Raw genomic sequence first — 24,066 nt, forward strand, 5'->3', positions numbered from 1 at the left:
AATGCTTTTGTAAATAAAAGAAGAGGGTCATAAAAAGAGAGAGCTAGATACTGTGGAAACTGCAGATAAATAAATCAGAAAGCCTAGAGCTGGTTGGCGAAACTGTGGTCCCATCAAAATTGAAAGGCTTTGTGAAATCAGGTTGATTAAGTTGGAATTTCATCTTGAAAAATGGGAGGAAATATTCAGGCATTTTCAGAATGAAACCTTTTTATTTTTTTATTTGAAATGACTTTGTTTTGAATTTTTAAAATGTTTGTATTATAGGGTATGTGTGTATATATATTATAATATAATACAGTTTAAAAAATGTTGAAATTGAAATGTCTGACCCAAAATATTTTTTTTTCAGAATTTCCCATTGCAGAGAACTTTGAAATGTTTGGATTTTGTTCTGATTCAGAATAAAGACAAATTTCAAAATTCTTCGCAAAGCAGAACGTCTATCCTCTGCATAGTTCTAACAGATGCACTCATGTACCATGGTGAGAAGTGGCTATATAGACTCATAGGCTATGTCTACACTACCGATGCTACAGCACACAGCTACTGCATTGCAGCTATGCCAGCATAGGGTAGTCCCTTCCTATAAAGACAGATATTTTTACATCTCTAGTTAATTCACCCCTCCGAGAGGTGGTAACTCGGTCAATGGAAGACTTCTTCTGCTGACCTAGCAGTTTCTACAAAAAGGTTATAGGTTGGCTTAACTATGTCTCTCAGGGGTGTGGATTCTTCACATCCCTGAGTGCTATAGCTAGGTCAACCTAAGTTTTAGGTATGGGCCAGGCTCCATTGTACTTGGTGCTGCAAAAACACACAGCCATCGAAATTGGGGCCCTGTCACACCAGGCACTGCATAGGTACACAGTGACCAAGTTTTGGGCCCTGACACATCACATATTCAGGTTTCAGAGTAGCAGCCGTGTTAGTCTGTATTCGCAAAAAGAAAAGGAGTACTTGTGGCACCTTAGAGACTAACAAATTTATTAGAGCATAAGCTTTCATGAGCTACAGCTCACTTCATCGGAAATCCGATGAAGTGAGCTCTAATAAATTTGTTAGTCTCTAAGGTGCCACAAGTACTCCTTTTCTTTTTGCGAATACAGACTAACACGGCTGCTACTCTGAAACCTGTCATTATGCAAGGCACTGAATTTAGCCGTATAGAGTGGAAATGGCATCCGATGAAGTGAGCTGTAGCTCACGAAAGCTTATGCTCTAATAAATTTGTTAGTCTCTAAGGTGCCACAAGTACTCCTTTTCTTATCACATATTCAAGAACAGTCCCTGCTTTGAAAATCTTACAATCTAAATAGAAAAAGCTGAACAATTAACTGACTTGACCAAGGTGTCACAGGGAGTCTGTGGCAAAGAGCAGAGTTGAACATGAGTCTGCTGAGCACCATGTTAGTGCCTTCAGCCTCAAGGCCACCTTTCCACTTTGCAAGTAATGACAAATACCTCCTCCATCATCCATCCCCATCCGCTGGCCAATGTAGCTGAGATGATGCTGGAAGAACTTTATTTCAGACATGTCTGACACTTCCAGTAAAATGTACAACATTGTTACTGTTTGTCTAAGTTTATGGTGACATCCGCAAATTCATTGAAAATGTACTCGGAAACCCCAGATTTCAGAATTCTCCTATTCCAGTGATGGATGTTCTCCTCTTTGCATTATGCACTGTATTTCACCACAGTATCCATATAAGTGCAGAAACCATGAGCAAGATTGAAAAAATAGCCAAAAAGGTTGACTTGCAGGAAAGCAAATTCGCAAATTTGAAAGAACCAAGAAAAAGGTAATATCTATCTAACTCCCTATATATGTAATTTTATTTGCTTGAACTCTGCCTGTGATTTTAAAGGTAACACATTCACTTCCCTTTAAATGCTATGCACTGACATATTTGCAAAGCACACAGATCAAAAAGTAGGAGAGTTAATTATTTATGCATTTTCATTATATATAATAGGGGCTCAGCGTGGGATCAACCTCTTCAAGGTTAACCCTAGGGTGACAATTACTATAATGTATTATTTGTACTGCAGTAACAGTTGGAAACTGTGATACCAACCAGCAAGACCAAATGTAGAGGCTGCTGTGTGGCACGTAATGAGAGTCCTAGCTCTTCTCTAATGCTAATCAGGTGGAAACAGATTAGCCAACAGATCTGACAGCCTTAAAGTCAATGGGAGCAGAGGATTTATGCTTCCAAGGAACAGGTCTCCAGTTGGCTGCTAGTGGTACTACTTCCAGATGGGTGAGAGCTCTGGCAGGGCTGCCCCATCTGCATGAAGACATGTGCATGATTGACACAAAAGATCCGAAACCTCAGTTTTCTGTGATAGTCTTAAGGTGCAGAAGTCTTTAATTTGTGGTTTGTAGAATGCCCATTGAATCTGAGAAGATGGATATACAGGTGTGAGGGGAGGAACATCTGCCAGCTTTCAAGCTACCGCAATCTTATTATCAGAAAACAGAATTTGCAATGCAGGACAAAAAGTCAACATCTTGAAAATTTTCATGCAATGAAAAGTTCTGAACAATTTCTATTTGGAAATGTCACAATGGAAAATGTTGACATTTTCTGATTGAAACAAAATGTTTTAACAATGTGAGATGACATTTTTCATTTTAAAAAGTTGAGTTGCAATAAAATGTTCTTTTTGAATTAACATTTTGACTTTAAATGACATTTCAAGTGCAAATGTTGATTTAAAGCAAAGTGGTTTTTAAATTTTCAAAGAATCTGATGCTAAGCCCCTATTATAACAGGAAACAGTGGAACAGGGGCACTCGAATATAGATTTTCCACATCTTAGGTGAATGCCTTAACGACCAGGCTATAGAATCATTCTTTCTTGTGTGCTTTATCTGGCCCAGTGACTAGTCAAATATTTTATACAAAGCTTCTAATAGAGAGCGTCATCACAGAATTGCCTAGCAGTTAGGGCACTCACCGGGGAGCCCTGGGTTCACATTCCCATTCCAGAGTGTGGATTCAAAGCTGGGTCTCGTACATCACAGATGAGTGCCCTCACCACTGAACTAATGGTTATAAAAGAGGCAGCACATCCTTCTCTGGTCATTTTGAGAAACTAGTCCTTGAAAATGCCTGGAAACTGTTTTGGGTTGAACACCATGTTTCATTTGACCCAAAATGGACTTTTTGGATTTGTTGACATTTTTCTGAATTTTTGGATTTGATTCAGCATGAACCAGAGTTTTTTTTCCTACAATATTTTGCAACAAAAATATCAATTATTCACCAGCGCTCAGAAAAACCTTGGGCCTATTTGTATAAATGGATGCAATGTCTTCACTCTGCTGTCCACTCAAACTCATCAAGAACTGCACAAACATAACTGTGGATTCAGTGTTTGTCTGAATACAAGGAATTTTTTGTTTGTTTAACATTTTGCATCCCTGTCATTGCAGGAAGTGTGTTTCAGCTGTGAAGCATGTTTGCATCCAAAGCTCCAAAGACTCTAATAGCATGTGCTGGATCTGGCTGCTTCCTTTGATGTATGCAGCTCAAACAGAACCATTTGAAATGCAGAGGACCCTTTAACTTCACAACACATGGAGTCCCTGCCCTTCGCTCAGTTGAGGCAGGATGAAGACAAGCAAACGTGAGTCTACAAGAGAAATATTCCGTGGAAGAATGTTGTAGTTCTTTCGTCTAGAAAATTTTAATATAGCTATTTGTGGTATAACTTGGAAGCACTTTGCTTGCTGGCTCCAAATGAAGTAGTACAACTGAAGACTGTGTGGGCTAGTGGTTAGAGCAACTGGTGTGAGTCCCAGAAGACCTGGACTTCTATTCCTGCCCATGCCACTGGTTTGCTGGGAGACTTTGGGCAAATCACTTCACCTCCTCATGCCTCAGTTCCTCCATCTGTAACATGGGGATGAAGATGTGGCCTTTCTTGGCAAAGTGCTTTGATTCATAGATTCCGAGGCCAGAAAAGACAACTATGATCATGTAATCTGACTCTGGTATAACAGAGGCCACAGGATTCCCTGAATTAATTCCCATTTGAACTAGGGCAGATCATTTAGAAAACCTTCTAATTTTGATTTAAAAATTGTCAGTGATTGGAGAATCTACTACAACCTTTGGTAAATTGTTCCAACAGTTAATTACTCTCACTGTTAAACATTTATACCTTATTTCCAGTCAGAGATCTACAGATGAAAAGTGCTATGTAAGAGCTAGGGAGTATTATCTGGGTTTCTTCTGTATTTATATTTTTCATGAATTTATTTAATTAAAGGATTTTTCTTTAAAATCCTTTATCATTATGGTGCAGAGATAGCTGCACCATGGTTCAGGCTGGGTGGTAGAGTTCAGATTAACAGGAAAAAACAAACACAAATTCTAAACTTTGAGCACTGTTTGAATTTTTCATGGTGAACTGATGAATAATATATTGACACAGAGAATAATGAGAGAAAAATCTCATCTCTTTTGATGAATTGTCTCATTTTCTTTTGAGTTCAGCAATGTTACAGCAGAATCATTTCACAGATGCATGGGCCAAGTGCAAGTCAGACGTGCCAGTCATGAATGTCATGAAGTCATAAGGCTTATGAAGTCACTGTTAAGATTTTGTGCTGAATGGGGGGAGTGTCTATGTTATGAATTTCCTGATTTTAGATTTTAAAGCTGAAATATAGGAAACTAAATGTGCCAATTTGATAGATGTCATAGGCAATATTGGAGTGGAATTTAATTAGGATAACTCTTTTTATTGAGCCCAGTAAGTGTTAGCTTACTAATTTTGAGAAACTGGAGAGGGTTCAGAGAAGAGCAAGGAGAATTATGGAAGGATTATAAAGGCCTTGTAGTGAGAGATTCCAGGAGCTCAATCTATTTAATTTAACAAAGAGAAGGTTACAAGATGACAGTCTAAAAATATCTGCCTGGTAACAGCAATTTGATGATAGAGGGCTTTTCAGTCTAGCAGACAAAAGTATAACAAGATCCAATGGCTGGATGTTGAAGCTAGACAAATTCAGACTAGAAATAGCATACATTTTGAATAGTGAGGGTAGTTAATCATTGCACTGACACCTGAAGTGGAGCACCCACAGGGGGACACATCTCGGAGAACCTCAGTTATCGTACAGGGTGAGTAACCGTCTCTTCTTTTCAGATCTACGTTTACCTTTGACAGTGTTTCTCAGAGCTGGACAAGTAGTTATTCTTAACCAATCCACAAATTGATGAATTCACCAAGAACCACTTCAGTGTATAATCAGTAGTTTTATAGATGTTCAGATATAACATTCTAGGCATATACAAAACACAGCATATTTTCTTGCAATGAATGACAAAGACAGCATTGAGTTCAAGCAGCTATAGCACACAACAGTACAAATCACCATCCATCCTAAAGAGGCCAAAAACATCGCCAGCCCAATTTTTGTTTTCCTTTGCAATTCAGTGTAAAGCAATGGTTTTGAAGAGTGAATTACTTATCCTTATACCTTGGATACCAGCTCCTTGGGCCAAAACTATAATGATAGTATATTTTAAAAAAATAAACCACTCCACCACATCAAATACCTTCCCAAGTGCAGACTTTTATTAACATAGAGCTCTATCCCATTTGTACAGGAAAGTTATGGCGATGGTAAAAGCCATCAGACCTTCATCGGGAGCTGCGCTTCTCTGGCAGAGAAAGTCATTGAGATGCTTGCCCTGAAGAATTTTTGTAGAGAGCCTCTTCCTCAGATACATGTGCCACTGAAGCTTCTCTTGAACAACGTCTACCAGCGGATCACCAATCACCTAGCAGAGGGTCACAAAATAAACGTAAGGCTAACAGACAACAAGCACGTTAATGGGGCCACCTCCCATTAATCTTTATTTCCTTAGACATATTTTCTAGATGGTCAGAAAATCTTTGTTTTTCCTATGGAAAATTTTAATTAAAACAAAATAAAGGTAGGGATCAAATATTGGGGGACAGGGATCTAAGGGACACTAGAATTGAATCTAGGAATTGTTGTAGGGAAGTGAGTGGTGGAGAGAGGATGGGTGGGGAGGGGGGAACTTAGTGTGTTGCACTTAAATACTAGACCTGAAAATTAGACAAAAACAGGAAAAAAATTAATCTAGTCAAAATTCTTAGCAGAAAATTTGACTTTTCATCAAAAAACCAAAAACCGAAATATTGATTTTTCCCCTTAGAAATCAGCAACTGAGCCCCCAAAATTTTTCAGCCAAAAATGGCCAAACACTTAGCAAAAAAAAAAAAAGTATCCAAAATCCTATGTTCCCTCTAAGCTGTGTGGCCACGCAGCAGTCTATTAAGCTCTGCACAAGCACTCAGGGATACAGATCCCTCTCCCTCAGCCCCGAACCTGCTGCAGCCAAGGGAGAGGCGCCTCTCCCCCCCAGCCCAGGTGCTGCTGCGGGGAGAGAGAGCTGCGGGGAGCTCTCTCTCTCTGCCATAGTCCCGGGGAAGCCTGCACCCAAAACCCCTCATCCCCAGCCCCACCCCCGAGCTTCACCCCTGCCGCATCACAACCCTCTGCCCCAGCCCTGAGCCCCTCATCCCCAGCCCCACCCAAGAGCCTCACCCCCATCTGGAGCCCTCACCCCCATGCACCCCAACCCATTGCCCCAGCCCTGAGCTCCCTCTCACACCCCAAACTCCTTATCCCCAGCCCCACCCCAAAGCTTGCACACCCAGCCAGAGACCTCACCCCCATGCACCCGTTGCCCCAGCCCTGAGCCCCCTCCTGCACTCCGAACCTCTCGGCCCCATCCCATCACATGAATTTTGTCATGTGCACCAATATGGGGGTGTTGTGTCACACATCACCTCCATATTGATGCACATAACAAAATTCATTCTGCACATGCATGGAAAAATTTAGAGGGTACACCGCACAACCAATTTTGTGTGTGTTGATTTTTACAAAAAATTGGAATATTTTCATAAAAGCAGACACCTTTGGTGAAAATTTCGTTTCGACAAAAATTCAATTTTCTATTGGAAAAAAATGCTGAAGGAAAACTTTTGAGCAGCCCTAGTAATTTCCTGCAAGGCCTTGGCAAGATGGTTTGCTTGGGTTTTATTACTTGTTTCCCAACCCAAGCCTTTCCACCACAGCTTGTCGAACTGAACAGCATCGGGCTCAATCCCCACCCTTGAACTTAATCAGCTTTAAGTCTAGAGGTGCTGTCACACCAATGTAATGAGAATTTGTCCATTGGTTTCAGTGGGAGCTAGATCAGGACACATGGTAAATATTTTGGGCATGGAGTGTGTGATCCTTAGGTGTGGCTTAGCCATGTGTGGTGCAGGACCTGCAAAGTCTGGGAGGATAAAGGTGACTAGGGCTCACTGAAAATTTTCTGTCAAAACTGCTTTTCAAGAAAGTTTGGGTTTTCAACAAAACTTTGTTTTGTGTTTTTATGGTTTTAGTGTAAAAATTTTGATTCTTCATAGAAGAAACAAATATCCAAAAATCAAAACTGTTTTGGTTTTTTCTTTCTTTGGACAAAAAGTTGAAGTCCTCTGTGGAAAAGAAATGTAATTTTTGATGAGCTCTAAAGTTGACCCATTTCCATGTTATGCACTCTTTCTGTCCTTTCAGGAAAGTGATGTCAATCCAATTTTGGGGGACATGGCCAGAAGGACAAAGATTTGGCTTGGTGCTAGGTGAGTAGTCTAAACTGAGACTTCTCAACAAGGTAGTGAAGAAACAGAAAGGAGCCACCACCATCATAGGGAGAAGCAGGAGGAGGTGATGGTGCCCTGCTGCCCAGATAACACCATGGAGCAGGTGTGGCCTGGTGGGCAATTTCCTGAAAGGCCCCAGCACTTAGAAGTTCCCAGGACTGCTCCAAATAGGGGCTAATTAGTTGCAACTCCATAGGAATTTTAGACCTGGTACTGGGTGTGCAGGTGTCCCTGGGGGCCAACAGAACTTTGATCCACAGATCCATGTGAGGAGCGCTCACCGCTGGAGAAGAACGGGGCCAGGAGGTGGGGATTCAGGCAGGACCAGGGTCTGATCCTGACAGCCCTCTGCTTCCTCGTGTCTGAATGTGGTCCTACACTGCTACGAGGTGTGACCTGAGACATCCCATAATGCGTAGCACTTGCTGGCCCCTGCCTGTAATACTCTGAGCACACCCTAGATGGAGCAGAGGATCAAGGCTGTTTGGAGCTGTGTGTAACTTAGTGCTTAACTAGACCCTGAATGACTCACAATGGGCCCTCACAGAGAGGCACTGAGTTACCTCTGACCCCAACTGACCTCTGTCTGTCTCAGGTACTTATCTGGTCTCCACTGCCTTAATATCTGGGCACCTCACAGTCTTTAAAGGGTTTATCCTCCCTGCTCTCCTAGCGATCAGAGAAGATTTCGATGGGAGTTAGGTGTCCAGATGCTGCTTTTGAAACTCCACTAGGTGACCATCTGCATCTCCAGGCTCTGAGATACCTTTGAGGGTCTGAGCCTGCATCACTTTTGAAAGTGCAACTCCAGTATCCTCAGTCATTTAGGTGCTTTTGGAAATTTTACCCTAAGGCAAGTCACCTTCAGTGTCATGCCAACTAGTTCCAGTTAAACCTTGGGCCCAGTGGGATTTAACCACGATTAGCTGGCATGATGCTTAACATAGCTGCTCCTTGTCCACATTGACAACAGAGCCAGCCAACTGGTTAAATATCGTGTCTAAGCTCTGCTAGATTTCCTGTGTAGTTTCTGCTGTTGAAAACTAAGAGCCCGCCAATATTCACACATTGGATTTAATTCTCCCCTGCCCTGTGCCTTGTTGTTTACACCTGTACCAGGTAGGTGTCAATCCTACCAGGTCAGAAGAGCCAAATCTGACAGCCATGCTGCACAACTCCACCAGGTCCATGGCAATGGAGAATCAGGCTCTGTTCAGGGTAGTTTACTGCTCAGAGAAGACAGAAAGCTATGTGGCTAAGGCACTGGCCCAGGTTCTTGTCAGCTGTGAGGCTTTTGGCTACTGATGGTTAGAACAGGGGCAAATCTGCAGTGTAGACAAGGCCTAGGACTCAAGAGGTCTGGGGTCAGTTCCCATCTCTGCAATAGACTCCTTGAGTGATTTGGGCAAGTCACTTAGTCTCTCTGGGTCCTACCTCCCCATCTGTAATAATTCTTAATAATAATTAATAATAATAATTCTTCCTTTGTCTGTTTAGACAGTGAGTTCTTTAAGGCAGGAACTGTTTCTCGCTGTGTGTCTGTGCAACACCCTGTGTGTCAGGGCCCTGATCTTAGTCACAGTGTGTCTGTTCAGCTCCTGGAGCAAGGAGGCCCTGATCTTTGTCATTGTCTGTCTGTGCAGTGCTTGGCTAATATGCTAATAGTCCCATATTTTGCTTGCTTTGAAATATTTTAAAGTTAAAATGCCACAAATTATTGAAGAGCCAAGTTTTCAATGCTATTTTCTTTGCTGTATCCACAGACGTCAGACAGGAAATGCAGAGGATGCTCTGCAGCCAAAGGAATTGGAGGATGTTCTGCAGTGTCTTAATTTAATATTCACTTTGGTCAACAATTGCTTGGAACACTCAAAGACATACCATTCAACCCAATGATGACGTTACTGCAAATTTTGGAATTGTTCTCTGGAACTGCAGATCTATTGCAAACCAAAAGGGTAAAATGAACATTTCAAGCTATTTATGAGGATTTTTCTGTAAACGTTCCAAGGTTTCTTTCAGGACGCTCATACCCTCGTTAGCAGCCATGAACTTTGCTGTGCCAAAAACGTCCATTAGTGAAACCATGAATTGTCACCGAGGTGTTACATGTGATCTGGCAGAGAACCCTCATAAACCTTCTCAAAAGAACTGCTCAGAGCAGGCTAATTGAAAGCCTTGCAAACATGCTGGAAACCTCAGAGCCTTGTCTACACCAGGGTGAACCAGTGGTAGCAATGATGGAATCTTGTTACACAATTTCCGTGTGCCCTCAGTGGGCCAGGTCCTCCTCTGGTGTAAATTGCCACAACTCCATTGACTCCAGTGGAACTACAGACGATTGACACCATCTGGGGATCTGGCCCCATTGGCTGCAGTGGAGCTATGGCTGATTTACGTCATGTAGAGATCAGCCAGCTCTGCCAACCTGTTCCAACAAATCCCTCCACCATTTAATACAGCGCACGTAACACAGTGAAAGCTACTGTATTAAATGATGGATTGCTAAACACTGAGGATGGGGTGGGGATTAAAGATAATCTAGGTATGGCCCAAGAGCTAAACAAATACTTTGCCTCCATTTTTAATAAGTGTATGAGGGCCTTGGGGACAGTGGCAGGGTAGCTAATGGGAATGAGGATTTGAAAGTAGAAATTACCACATCTGAAGTGGAAGCCAAACTCAGACAGTTTAATGTGTCCAAATTTTGTGGCCCCAGATAATCTCCATCCAAGACTATTGAAGAAACTGGCACATGAAATTGCAAGCCCAATAGCAAGGATTTTTAATGAATCCATAAACACAGGGGTCGTACCCAGTGACTGAAGAACTGAAAATGCAGTTCTCCAGTCATTGGATACGACCCCTGAGTGTATGGATTCATTAAAAATCCTTGCCATTGGGCTTGCAATTTCAGTCCCACTTCTCCTTTCCTTGTTTCCTTTTTATTTATATGGTTAAAGAATTTTTTTCTTTTCCTTTGTCAGGTCCAATTCTGCTTGGCTTTTGGCAGTTTTCATTTCTTCCCTTTCTGATTTCCAAGAGGTAGCTTTCCTTGTAGACTTTCTGCTTTCCATTCCTTATAGGCTTTCTTCTTTCTCTTAACCGTTTTAAGATGCGTGTTCATCCAGTTTGGTCTGTTACATTTCCTATGATTTCCCCCCCTTCCTTGGGATGCAGGCTTCAGTTACTTTAAGTTAAAGCTGCAGAAACTTATTCCAGGCCTCCTCTACATTCAGATCCTTGAGTTCTTCGGTCCAATCCACTTCCCCAGGATGGGCAGGGATGGTGTCCGTAGCCTCTGTTTGCCAAAAGCTGGGAATGAGCGATAGGGGATGGATCACTTGATGATTACCTGTTCTGTTCATTCCCTCTGGGGCACTTGGCATTGGCCACTGTCGGAAGACAGGATTCTGGACTAGATGGACCTTTGGTCTGACCCAGGATGGCCATTCTTATGTTCTCTAATTCCCTTAGTTTTTTAAGGTTTTCCCGTTTGAAATCAAGGACCCTAGTTGCAGACATATTTTTGTTTATCCTTCATTTAGTTTAAGCTTAGTTTAGTTCATGATCTCTTGAAAAAGGGGTATCCCCTACAACCAACAGTATGAGATCCTCACTACTTACCAATACTAAATCTAAAATAGCAACACCTCTTTTTGGATTGGTGACTATTTGGTGAAGAAATCTGTCAGCTATCACCATTATTAGTGGCACTTGTCCTTCATCTGGAAATTAAAGTCTCCCATAATCAAACAATTCTCAGTAGCATTTATTTAATTACAACTATTAAAAAGGTCTCAATCCATATCCAGATTGGATCCTAAGGTTCTGTAGCAGACCCCAAGCACTATCCCAGTGGAGCCTCTGTTACCTTTCTTCCCCAAAATGATTTTGACCCAAACAGATTCTGTTTTATCCATGCAATGATTTCCAGTTTCTTTACAGTCTGCCTTGTCATTCACATGCAATGCTATTCCACCACCTTTACTTTTATTACTGTCTTTCCTGAACAGCACATACCCTTCAATACCTGTACTCCAGTTATTCCACCATGTTTTCATTATTCTGATAATATTTGGTTTCGCTTCCTGCACTGTACTTCCAGTTCCTCCATTTTTGTTACCCAGGCTTTTTGCATTGGAGTATAAACATGTAAGTTGCTTCTCCTTGGCTTTACCCAGATTCCTCATCTGAATAGATACAGTCATTTGAGTGCCAGTATCACCTACCTGACTGTTATTATCACTGTCATCAGCACCATCTTTTCTTGTCCATTTTTATCCTACACTCTGTTGTTCCTTTCTCCATTGCTGTATCCTCTTTTACTTGATTTTCTTCCTGCTCAATGTTAAAATCAGGAGCGGTGATTCCATGAGCATCTCCCAACCGTCTCCCCTGCATTTCTAGTTTAAGCTCTTTTAATCAGTTGTGCCAACCTCCATCCTAGAAGTCTATTTCCCTCCCTATCCAAGTGGAATCCATCCCATGAGAGTAATCCTCTGTCCATGAATGTGTCGCAGTGGTCAAACGTCCCAAAGCTCTCCTTATAGCACCACTGCCCAGGGCCGGCTCTAGGTTTTTTGCGCCCCAAGCATAAAATTTGCCACCCCAAGCTCCGAGAGAGCAACTGCCCAAGCAAAAAAAAAATGGCTGGAATGCCGCCCCTGGAATTGTGTCGCCCCAAGCACATGCTTGCTTTGCTGGTGCCTAGAGCCGGTCCTGCCACTGTCTGAGCCTTCTGTTGATCATCATAATCTTGCCTCATCTTCTGTCTCCTCCTCTAGAGACAGGTAAAATCCCACTGAAGATCACCTGAGCCTCCATTTCTTTAAATCTCTTCCACCGCTTGGCCTAGTCTTCCTTGATGTGTTCCAGTGGGAATGTGGCAGTATCATTTGTTCCTACATGAAGGGCAATCAGTGGATTCTTTCCAGCTCCCATTAGAATCTCTTCAGCCTCAGATCAACACCCTGTATCTTAGCTCCTGGCAAACAGCACACTCTTCTGTTCTCCAGACCATCTCTGGTGACCTGCCTCTTCCTGGTGTTGGTGCAATTCTCTGGCCCTCATAATTCTGTTCTTTTTGTCTGAAAGTCCTCTTGTCTTGTGTTGTCACTTGCAATCTTCTGTGCATCATCCTCTATCCTCCTGGAGTGCTGAACTCTGACTATCTCCACTGTCTTTTACCTTCTTCTTATAGGACCAGCTCTCTTCTCTTCTTCCTTACTCTCCCATCTTCTGTTACTGTCTGCCTCTGCCCTTCACTTCCCCAAACTTCTCTGGTGTTAGCTCTGTTTTCTGGCTCCTGCGCCTTTGGCTGGCCAGTTGGCTGCCTTTATAGAACTGTTGATGAGGGAAGCCCGGCCTCTTAATCAAGGTTCAGCTGCAATCATTGGCACTGCTTCTGTCACAGCACACTGCCCCTTATTAGACTTTGCAAACTGAAAACAAATCAGCAAGCAGACAGACAAACACACTCTCAAGAACTCACTCACTGCCCCTAAAGAACAGGGGCTTGCTTGTTTAAAGCAACCTTTGGTATTACCCATTTCTGGACTTGTACTGAACTCGTCTCAGCCAGACTGGAGCATTAGAACCTCTGGCTTTGATGCTCACAAATCAGTTGCTGGAAGGCAAGAGGCATAACACATTGCACATGCCCAGTCCTGGCACCCGACTTAACTCATCTGGTTCTGAAAAATGTTTAGCTAGTTTGTCTTCAACATTGAATCCAGATCTGAAGCACTTTTTATTCTTCTTCCAGTGCTTGTTCACGTCAATTCCAAACAGGTGTGTGTGCATCGCATGCACGGTCGTCAGAAATTTTTTCCCTTAGCAGCTCCCGTCGGGTTGGCTGGGAAGCCCCCTGGAGTGGCACCTTGATGGTGCTCTATATATGATCCTGCTGGCCCAACCCTCCTTCAGTTCCTTCTTACTGTCCATGGTGACATTGGAACACTGTCTCGCTGATTGTAAGTCTCCCTTAGCTTAACAGATAGTTCATTCTTAGTAGAGGCATTGGTGGGCAGGATTGTCCACATCCCCTCACGCGCCCTCACTTCGAAGCATGCTGAAAGCCCCAGGTTTCAAGCCTTCTGGTGTATGCTGGAAGCCTCTGCCTAATAGCAACCCCCACGATTTGTGCCTGAGGTGTCTTGGGGAGGCACATCAGCCAGAGCGCTGCAGGATCTGTAAGGCTTTCAAACCTATGACCAGAAAGGAGCGTGACTTAAGGCGTAAACAATTACTGATGGAAGCTGCTCTTCGTCCAGCGGCACCTGACCACCAGGACCTGGGAGCGAACTCGATGCGGAGCACTTTGGCGTCGGTCTAAGAAACGGTGCCGAGGAAAGACTCTTGAGCTAGAGACCCTCAGCACCAAAGATCACTGGCACCGCAGCATGGAGCAGCACCCCAGCACCACTCCACATGCCCGGTGTCTCTAAAGCACCACAAGAAGGTGGAGAGAGGGCACTCTCCCCAGAGAGCTACAAGACCATTGGGAGAGACCTTGCTGCACCAGAGAAAGGACTCTGCGCCCAAGCAGCAGAAACTCGGGCTGTTCACTCCGGCACTCCAGCAGGCATCGCTGAGTCCAACTCTTAGTGACTCTCCAGCGGGGCAGTGCCTGGTGGAGGTGTTGGAGCCCCCCTCCACCCCGGACAGTTTTGAGGCAGCTAATGACCTCATAGAGATAACCGAGCCTCAGACCCCGGCCGTTAGAGAAAAGCCTCCAGCACCCCCTAGGTTCGTTCAGTTGAGAGGTAAGCCTGCAATGATGTGGCGCTCCCTGATACAGGACTGGCACTGAGCCCGGCACCGGTCCAGGTTTCCGTCACCGCGACACTGGCACGTGAGCGCCCAGCACCGAAGGAATGTCGCTCAATTTCCCCAGTACTGGAAGGGTGGCACCGATCCAGGTCTTCTTCATAGAACTGGCACCGAGGCGCAGCACACATTCACAGGTACCAGATACACGGCACTGGTCATGGTTGACACCAACTCGATCATCGAGGCACCAATCCCCGACACCTTCCTCACAGCACCGATCCCCTGTGCAAGGATCATCTGCACCGCTGTGGTCATCGCCCTCGGGATCCTCAGACTTGGAGGACGACTCTGCTTACTCTAGGCACAGTAGACATTGCTCAAGTAGGTGTCGTTCAGAAGCAACAGTGGCCTGGCACCAACAGTGGCTGCCTCCCCATGCAGTGGCCCTTCTGGACCCCCTAGGCTTACCATCTGGCCCAGGGTACCCCCTCTAGAGCTTCCAGGTCAGTGGCCTCCAATCACCCTCCCTCCCAGTCCCCAGTGATCAGGCCTTCTCCTCGGTCTGCAGAAGCAACCCTCTGCAGGCCGCTACCTCACACTTCAGAGGACTCGGCAGAGCCAGCTCCAGAAGCACCCATGTCCCCAGGACACATCAGATTGGGCCGGGCCAGTGGAGGACCCTAGTTCAGCATAGGACCTTCCCAAGCAGTTGCAGGACCAGGAGGACCCGGTACTCCCACTGGCCTCTTCATCATCATTGCCTGATGAGGCAGTTGCAGGGGCTTCAGCCTCAGGTCCTCCATCCATTGACCATAGGGCACATCAGGACCTGCTCCACCGCATTGACCGGAACATGGGTCTTCAGGCGGAGGAAGTGGCTGAATCTGAGGACCCAATGGTCAATATTCTCACCCTAGAGGGTCCTTCCAGGGTAGTGTTACTCAGTATAAAAACCATACAAAACAATAACAAAACCCTGTGGCAGACTCCAGCCTCCTTCCCACCCACTGCCAGAAGAGTAGAGAGGAAATACTTTGTCCCCTCCAGGGAGTACACATTTTTATCCCAAGCCACATAATGACTCTGGAGAAGCAACATTGCACATGATGTCAGACGAGCTGTAGCCTTCTACTTGGACAGAACTAAACCATTTTGCAAGTCATCAAGACTATTCGTCTCTCCAGCAGTGCGCTCCAAGGACTCTACAGTATCGACCCAGAGACTCTCCAAATGGGTCTCTACCTGCATTCAAACTTGCTACCATCTGCATCACAAAGAACCCCCTGTGGGCATCAGATCCCACTCAACGTGAGCCATGGTGACATTGATTGCATTCTTGAACAATATCCCCGTAATAGATATTTGTAGACATGCAACCTGGACATCAGAGCACACTTTAGCAAAGCATTACGCTGTCACTCAAGGCCTTGTCTCAGACTCTATCGTAGGCCTTACAGTGCTCTCATCACACACTTATACATAACTCCGAACCTCTACCGCCCTTGGCTACAAGTCGGAGCAATCAGCAGCGCCTCGCTACTTTGTAGGTTTCAGAGTAGCAGCCGTGTTAGTCTGTATTCGCAAAAAGAAAAGGAGTACTTGTGGCACCTTAGAGACTAACAAATTTATTAGAACATATGCTTTCGTGAGCTACAGCTCACTTCATCGGATGCATTTTTCCGATGCATCCGATGAAGTGAGCTGTAGCTCACGAAAGCTTATGCTCTAATAAATTTGTTAGTCTCTAAGGTGCCACAAGTACTCCTTTTCTTTTCGCTACTTTGTAGTTAATTAGTTACAGTCACTTACTTAGTTTCCTTATTAGCAGCTACTTAGCTTGTTTACCTTTCCTCTTTTCCTTGTTTAAAAAAAACAAAACCTCACGGCCAGGAACTTCAGAAAAAGAGCCGTTTTGAGGGCAAAAGCCCCTTTAGCCCCCCAACGGGAATGCCCGGTTTCCCGGGCTCTCAGCGCCTTGCCTCGAGGCTTGGAGTGCCTGTCCCTGACAGCCACGCTCCGTGTGTTTGCTGCTTGTGTGTTAGTGCCTCCAACACAGGCAATAACAAAGTGTTGCATTGCCTCAGGCTCACAGAAAGGCAGGGAGTGGAGAGGTCTCTCTGACCTGCGTCAGGGCATGAGGCTTGGGACCCCCCCATCCCCCGCCCCTCACTTTGCCAGCAGCAGCTTCGTACAGGAGTGCTTTCTCCAACCCCACATTAGAGTGCCCTGCCGGGCGTTACTCAAGGAAGTACCTGGGTCCCCACCACAGAAATAATAATTAAAAAAACAAAACAAAACCCCACAGCCAACCCGTGGATGATAATAACACCGGCTGTGCTGTCAGTGCTGGGAGCTCCGGTGGCTGAGAGCTCCGGCACCGCTGCAGACAGAGACTTTGGAGCCCCGTGCCTCCATGCCACAATCCACAGTCGCTCCACTGGCAGGCATCCAGTGCTGGTACCGGCTGTGCTGTCAGCGCCGGGAGCCGAGGTGGTGGAAAACTCCAGCACCTCTAGAGCCAGAGACTCTACAAGAGCCGGCTCTGACACAGGCACTAAGGGGAAACCAAAACCCTGTGCCTCTGCGCCATGATCTACAAACGGCAGTGCAGCGCCCCTACAAAAGGCGGCGTCTTCAAAGGCGCACCCAACGCGCACAGAGACGCAGCCAGCAGCACCACCTTCTCATCTGCAGCCCTGGCACTGACAAGGAGGCAGCCCCAGGGGCCAATCAAACCAGCACATCAGCAGTTCCTCAGAGAGAGGGTTCTGGTATTCGGCTCTGCCCCTGATCCCTCTATTCGCGGTACCGATATGAGCATGATACCCTCGGCACCAAGTCTCCCTGCGACCCCAGCATCACTCACTGTCTCGCTCCTTATTTGAAGGAGGAAGATGAGGAAGAACAGGGAGCAATTCCCCCATCAGCTCCTATCCATCAGGAGTCAGTCAACCAGGAGTCTCTCCTGGGGCATATTATGCTGTCTCCAGGTACTTCCAGTGGTATGGGAACCCTCTATGCTGCTCCCATCCAAATGGGTGTACTGGCCTCCATGGGTCATATGCCCCACAGAAGGGGGGACTGCCCGCCACGGCCAGACCCAGCACACAGTAATTCCCCACAGCTTCTGTACCAGTATCCTCAGTGGTACCAGGGAAAGAGGAGAAACAACCTCTGCCCCTAGAGAGGACATCAACTACCCACTTGCCATCATTGTCCACAGAGGACACTTTTATGCCTCCTCCCCCAATATGGGGGATGATTTCAAACTGTTCCATTGCTTATTTGAGAGCCCTCTCTGGACATCTCCCTTGAGGAGGTCCCCACGATACAGCATGGGCTAGTGGATTTTTTGCATACATCCGTTGTGTTTAAAAAAAATAATTTTGCCCTTCACATGAATGAGGCACTGATGGACCCTGTAGGGGTCATTCTGTGGACCCCTGTGGCTGCCCCTCCAGCTGTCGGGAGATCTGACAGGAGCTGTATACCAGCAAAGGGTGTGGACTTCGCATCCAGTGCCTAATTTCTTAGTGATAGATGCAGTCCAGCAACATGGCATTCAACAACAGCCCTGAAACACAACTCATGATAAGGACTGGAAAAGACTTGATCAGCTTTGGCAATAAGGCTTACTCCTTGACTACCCCTCATCTCCGCATAGCCAACTATGTGACATTACTAGCAAAATACAACTATACAAACTACACAAAAATGTCCGAATTTATTAATTTTATTGCCAAGGACAAGGGAGAACAATTCACAGCACTTGATTTTGAGGACCGGGCTGCAACATCTGTGTCGATGGAGGTTGTAATGAGAAGCGCCTCATGGCTCTATCTTTCTGGCTTCCCCAAAGAGATGCAATTCATGGTGGAAGACTTGCCAGCCCAAATTATTCGCCAAAAAGACAGGCGACTCACTCCACTCACTCACGAGCGACTCTCCGCTCCTTGGGAATCTATAACCCCAAACCGAAGAGGAAACAGAGGAATTACTTTACATCCCAATGATACCACCGGCCAATGTATTCACAACAACAGCGATGATTTGACTCACAGGGTCGCAGACACAGGCCCTGAGGGGACAACAATCTACTTCTCAAGTTGCTGCATCCGAACCATCAACCTCCCCTAACAAGAACTCCAGTGGTTGGAGACCAGTGTTTGACCTCCAATAATTCAACAAGTTCATCAGAAACACAATGATTCAAAATGGTCATACTATACACTATCAGCAACTGCCTGCTAAAAGTGTCAACCCAGCAGACAGCATTGCAAGCCACTGAAGAGGTGGTAACCCTTTTCATGAATCTGGGCTTCCTAATAAATACTGGCCAGCCCACTCTCACAACAGTGCAAGAGCTGGACTTCATTGGGGCCCACCTCAACTCTATCGAGGCTACAGTCTCACTACCAAGACAACGTTCTCTCACTCTCACTAGCCTCATACCCACTGCATGAAATAGCCCACAGGTATCTGCCAGGACTTTCCTCCAACTCCTTAACCACATGGCAGCCACAACATTTGCTGTCAGACACACCAGATTAAACATCCGTGGTCTACAAGGAAGGCTACGTATCAACTTTGTTTCACACAGGCACAGCATAAACAAGCACCCCACGATATCGGACAAAATAAAGGACCCCCTTCTCTGGTGGGCAAAACCGACCATCGTATGCACGGGGGCATCCTTCATTCAGACCACAAATGCCTCATTCCTGGGATGTGGAGCACACCTGCACCCACATTCTATATAGGGCTGCTGGTCCCCTGTGGAATCCCTTCGACATATAAACCTATTGGAACTTCAAGCTGTCCCCAATACTTGCTCCCAATTCCTGTCACTCATCACGGACAAGGCTATTTGAAGCCTTAGCTTGTATGTATTTTATATACAGACAAGGGGGAGCACACTCACAGTACCTCTGTGTGAAAGCCATAAAACCCTGACGATGGTGCATCAGACAGAATATCCACACCACCACAGCAAATACCCTCAGTAGACAAATTTCTCAGGACCGCGAAGGGAGCTCGACAACACAATACTCCTGCATGTATTTCAACACTGGGGGTTTCCCACAGTAGACCTTTTATTAACTGCACAAAATACCAAACACCTTCGTTTTTGTTCTGGTGCAGGTCTTGGTGTGCAGTTGTTACGCGATGAATTCCTCCTCAAGTGGAACGCTCCCCTTTTCTATGCCTTCCCTCTGATTTCTCTCTTGAACCAAGTGATCCACAAGATCAGGCTGGATGGGCCACGGTAATTCTACTGTCATGGTCTCGCCAAACCATGGTATCCTTACTCCCTCAGCATGACCATGCATCCATGAATCGCATTCCTACTTCCGTCTCACATGCTGTCCCAGGATTGAAGCCGTGTCCTGCATCCACAGAAACTCCATCTCAGAGCATGGCTCCTCCATGGCTCACGGAACCTGAGCTGACCTGTTCAGAGGCGGTACAAAATATAGTTACATAATTGAACAGAAATGAGCTGTCGCCCATACCCCTGATGGGGAGATGAGTTAAGGCCTGGTGCCAACTAAAATGGATGACTTCCATCCCAGGGACATTACCCTCTATACTTCATTACCTATTAGAACTCAAACGGTCGGACCTATCCATGAGCTCAATAAGTCCGTCTACCTACCATCACAACATTCCACCCCAAGATGGATTGCCATCCCGTCTTTACCCATCTACTGACCCAGTGTTTCCTCAGAGGACTCAATAATGCCTACCCTGAACTATGTGAGCCTACTACACCATGGGACCTGAACCTGGTCCTTCGAACCATCACCTCTTCCCCATGTGAACCCAGGACGACATAATCACTGCTACACCATTCTACGAAAGTAGCATTTCTTGTGGCAATGACATCTGTCAGACATGTGGGAGCACTGTGGGCGCTCATGGCGGAACCCCCATACATGGTCTTCTTTGAGGATAAGGCCTCCTTCAGATCACACCCCTAAACCCCACACAGATAGAACACATTACACACTCCATAATTTGATGTTCGGAGGGCATTGACTTCTTACATAGGACTAAACCATCCCATAAATCACCCAGACTGTTTCTATCCATCACTGAATGCTCCAAAAGGAGCACCATCTCTAAACAAAGACTTTCCACGTAGATCCATAATCGCACAAAACTCTGCTATCATCAGTGCGATTGCCAGTCCCTCCTAGGGATTCACTCACATCCCACTAGAGCCTTATCAGCCTCCACGGCTTCCCTGCACAATGTACCTATCACAGATGTTTGTAGAGTTGCTGCCTGGGTCTTGGCCCATAGCTTTAGACAGCTCGATGCCTTAGAGCAACAGGCACCAGCTGATACCTCTTTCAGATGCTCTCTGCTATCGGAGGTCACGACTTCAACTCCGAAGCCCCTCCTCCCATCGGAGGGCACTGCCCTGAAGTCACCTAACGTGGAGCACCTACAGGGACAGCACTCGAAGAAGAAGAGAAGGTTACTCACCTTGTGCAGTAACTGAGGTTCTTAGAGATGTGTGTCCCTGTGGGTGCTCCACTACCCTCCCTCCTCCCCTCTACTTCGGAGTTTTCTTATTAGTCTCTTCAGTAGAGAAGGAACTGAGTGGGGGTTGGTTGCACAGTGTCGGTTAACTGGCTGCAGCAGCGCGAGACACGGACCACACATATGCGACCCAACTGGCACTGCTACTAAAAGTCTCCAACTATGAGCGCAGGGGTGCACGAACACCTAAAGTGGAGCACCCACAGGGACACACGTCTCGAAGAACCTCAGGTATTGCAAAGGTGAGTAACCTTCTCTTACTCACCTTGTGCAGTAACGATGGTTCTTTGAGACGTGTGTCCCTGTGGGTGCTCCACTACTCACCCTCCTCCCCTCTACTTCGGAGTTCACACCACCGAGCTCTGCGGTAGAGAAGGAACGGAGGGGACGGTTGGGGGTGCGTGCGCTACAGGAAACGACAATGGCTGCACGAGACGACTCCTGTGTGCGCCCTTCCCCCGACCACATACTGCTGCGAGAAATCTCTGATCTCTGGTGCAGGGACGCACTGACACCTAGAATGGAGCACCCACAGGGATACACATCTCGAAGAACCATCATTCCTGCGCAAGGTGAGTAACTTCTTCTTACTCACCTTCTCAAAACTGTTGCTCTTCGAGATGTGTTGTTCACGTCTATTCCAATACCCACCCTCCTCCCACTCTGTTGGAGTAGCCGACAAGAAAGAACTGAAGTGGAGTTGGGCTGGCAGGGTTTTATATTGAGCACCATGAAGGCGTCACTCCAGGGGGCTCCCCAACCAACCCGATGGGAACTGCTAAGGGAAAAAGTTTCCGACGACCATGTATGCAATGCGCACGCACCTGATTGGAATGGACATGAGCAACACATCTCAAAAAACAATAGTTACGAGAAGGTGAGTAACCGTTTTTTTCTTCATACTTAATTTTTAGACTCAAGTCAAACTGGGGCAAAACATGGTAGGGGACAGTGATCCTTCTCCAAGTTTCACCCATGAACTAAATTCCATTCATGCACTTGTGACTCCAAAATGAGGTGCAACTCAGGAGGTAGTGGAGAGCTTCACAATGTGATCCCCTCTCTCATCTCTTGGATGTTTTAATCAACAGTGAAATAGTTAACAATGTGGACATTTCAATTACGATTAGGCTTCAGTGTTAACACGCCACTGAAACATCAATAGAGACAGTCCCCAAGGACCTTCACCTGAGAGTGGTTGTGTGACTGGGATGGCATGCTAAAGGTTCTGAGTGCTCTGATATCACAGCGAGGAGCATAGTCTAAGCAATCTGAAGACTCAAGCAGACGTCACATCAATTTACCAAAGTTTCTGGTGGATTCTCCCCATCACTAGCAATTTTTAAATCAAGATTGGATTTTTTTTTAAATACTCTAATTCAAACAGGAATTTATTTTGGGAAAGTTCTCTGGCCTGTGTTTATAGGAGATCAGACCAGATGGTGACAATGGTCCCTTTTGACCTTTAAATCTGTGAATCACACTTTGTTCACAATTTGGAGGTTATGTTAGCACCCTTAACAGCTTAGAAGAATTACTTCATTTTTTAATGAAGTTTAAATTCTGAAGTACAAGATGGCAACCCTAAAAAATTGTTTGCTCACTGAATTGCTTCAATTTGACCCAATTTGATTTCTGGTTTCAGTTATTTTTTCCTTTCGCTTCCAGAGCTACTTAAACCTATAATTTCTCTATCCTCTGCTAATGAGTTCTAAACAGCTGAATTTTCCAGTAACCTCATATTTAGGCTATTGAATAACAGCAGGTCTTGAAATGCAGTCTTGAAATTGGTGGCTTTCTTTTCAAGTGTTTGATTTAATGTCTATAAAGGAGATTAAAAGCAGGATTTGCTACTTCTGTAACTTGCTCCTTTTTTATCTTCAAGGAGTTTCAGGACCTTAGTCAGACCAGCAGGCTTGAGGAATTTGTGGATATAGCAAAATCATGGATCATGGAATTATTGCCCAAACCACATGATCAGGAAAATACCTTTTTTTGTGACATTGATGTGAGTCCAGAAAACCACTGAAACTGATTTTTTATTCCTCTTAAAAAATAATCAACTGATAGGTTTGTTCTGTTCCTAGAAATGGCAGCAACTCGCTTCCACTGAGCTGTTTTGTGGTAAGTGGACACGTGGCTGGCAAAAACGTATTAAATCTTTGTTTGCAGAGTGGATAAAAAAGGTGAGTTGACTAATTACAATAAAGACCTTGGGCAAGCTCTTCTCTTGAGAAGGCCAGGGCCCCCTTGTGTAGGGTGCTGCACAGATACAAATCAGACAACTTAAAATCTATGTACAAGGCAAGAGAAAACAGGATGGAGACACAGAGAGTTGGGGAAGCACAAGAGAGCTATGAGATGATTATTACTGAAATAATAAGCCACGGTCACAGCGCACCAGATACCTGTCCATGGGTGACAATCATAGCATCAGTTGTTTTTAAAGGAGTGATTTAGAGGAAGGTGGATTATGCGAAGTGAGGGGCAGAATGGGGACTGGCTGTGAAGGTCCTTGAAAGTATTGTTGAGGAACATTTTTATGGTGAAAATTTTTTTACTGAAAAAACAGATGCAGTGATACCAGAACAATTTTGCAAATTTGTGTTGATGTCACTAAATTGTTTTGGTTGGTTGAAAACAAAAAATCTACCCCCCGCAACGCTCCCCCGTTACAGGAAACACTATAGACAGCTACAATCCACAGGGCCCTGGGCTGGAACCCGGAGTAGAGGGCGGGCCCAGGTTCCCCCCAATCCCCCCAACTCCCTATTTGATACAAGAGGAGGTGACCTGGACTGTGGGTCCCACCAGAGGTGAAGGTCCCTGGTCTGTCCCCCGACCATTAGGTGGGTCAGAAGAGACTGTGGGGATTGTTCTCCTCCTTTTCCCCATGCTGGCCAGTGATGAGGTTAGCTGAGTGAACAGCAGGTTTGTGCCACTAACAAAAGGAGCCAAACTGAGGGCTGCCGTGAACCTCTGAGGCGAGCAAATCCGTCAGAAAGCGCAGGATCCACCAAGGCAGAGGAGGAACTT

At 45.5% G+C, this 24,066-nt stretch overlaps 1 protein-coding gene across 1 annotated transcript in view; it reads left to right on the top strand.

Moving 5' to 3' along the window:
- Positions 1-24,066, top strand: part of LOC119856882 (E3 ubiquitin-protein ligase rnf213-alpha-like) — a 175,927-nt gene that overhangs the window by 45,933 nt on the left and 105,928 nt on the right. The window contains 10 exon segments of the mRNA XM_043516118.1: positions 1,586-1,805; positions 3,446-3,558; positions 3,561-3,639; positions 5,631-5,650; positions 5,653-5,828; positions 7,622-7,686; positions 9,471-9,574; positions 9,577-9,665; positions 22,916-23,038; positions 23,118-23,216. Coding sequence (XP_043372053.1) covers positions 1,586-1,805; positions 3,446-3,558; positions 3,561-3,639; positions 5,631-5,650; positions 5,653-5,828; positions 7,622-7,686; positions 9,471-9,574; positions 9,577-9,665; positions 22,916-23,038; positions 23,118-23,216 — 1,088 coding nt within the window.

Source organism: Dermochelys coriacea, chromosome 6, assembly GCF_009764565.3.
Source record: "Dermochelys coriacea isolate rDerCor1 chromosome 6, rDerCor1.pri.v4, whole genome shotgun sequence".
NCBI classification, from domain to species: Eukaryota; Metazoa; Chordata; order Testudines; family Dermochelyidae; genus Dermochelys; species Dermochelys coriacea.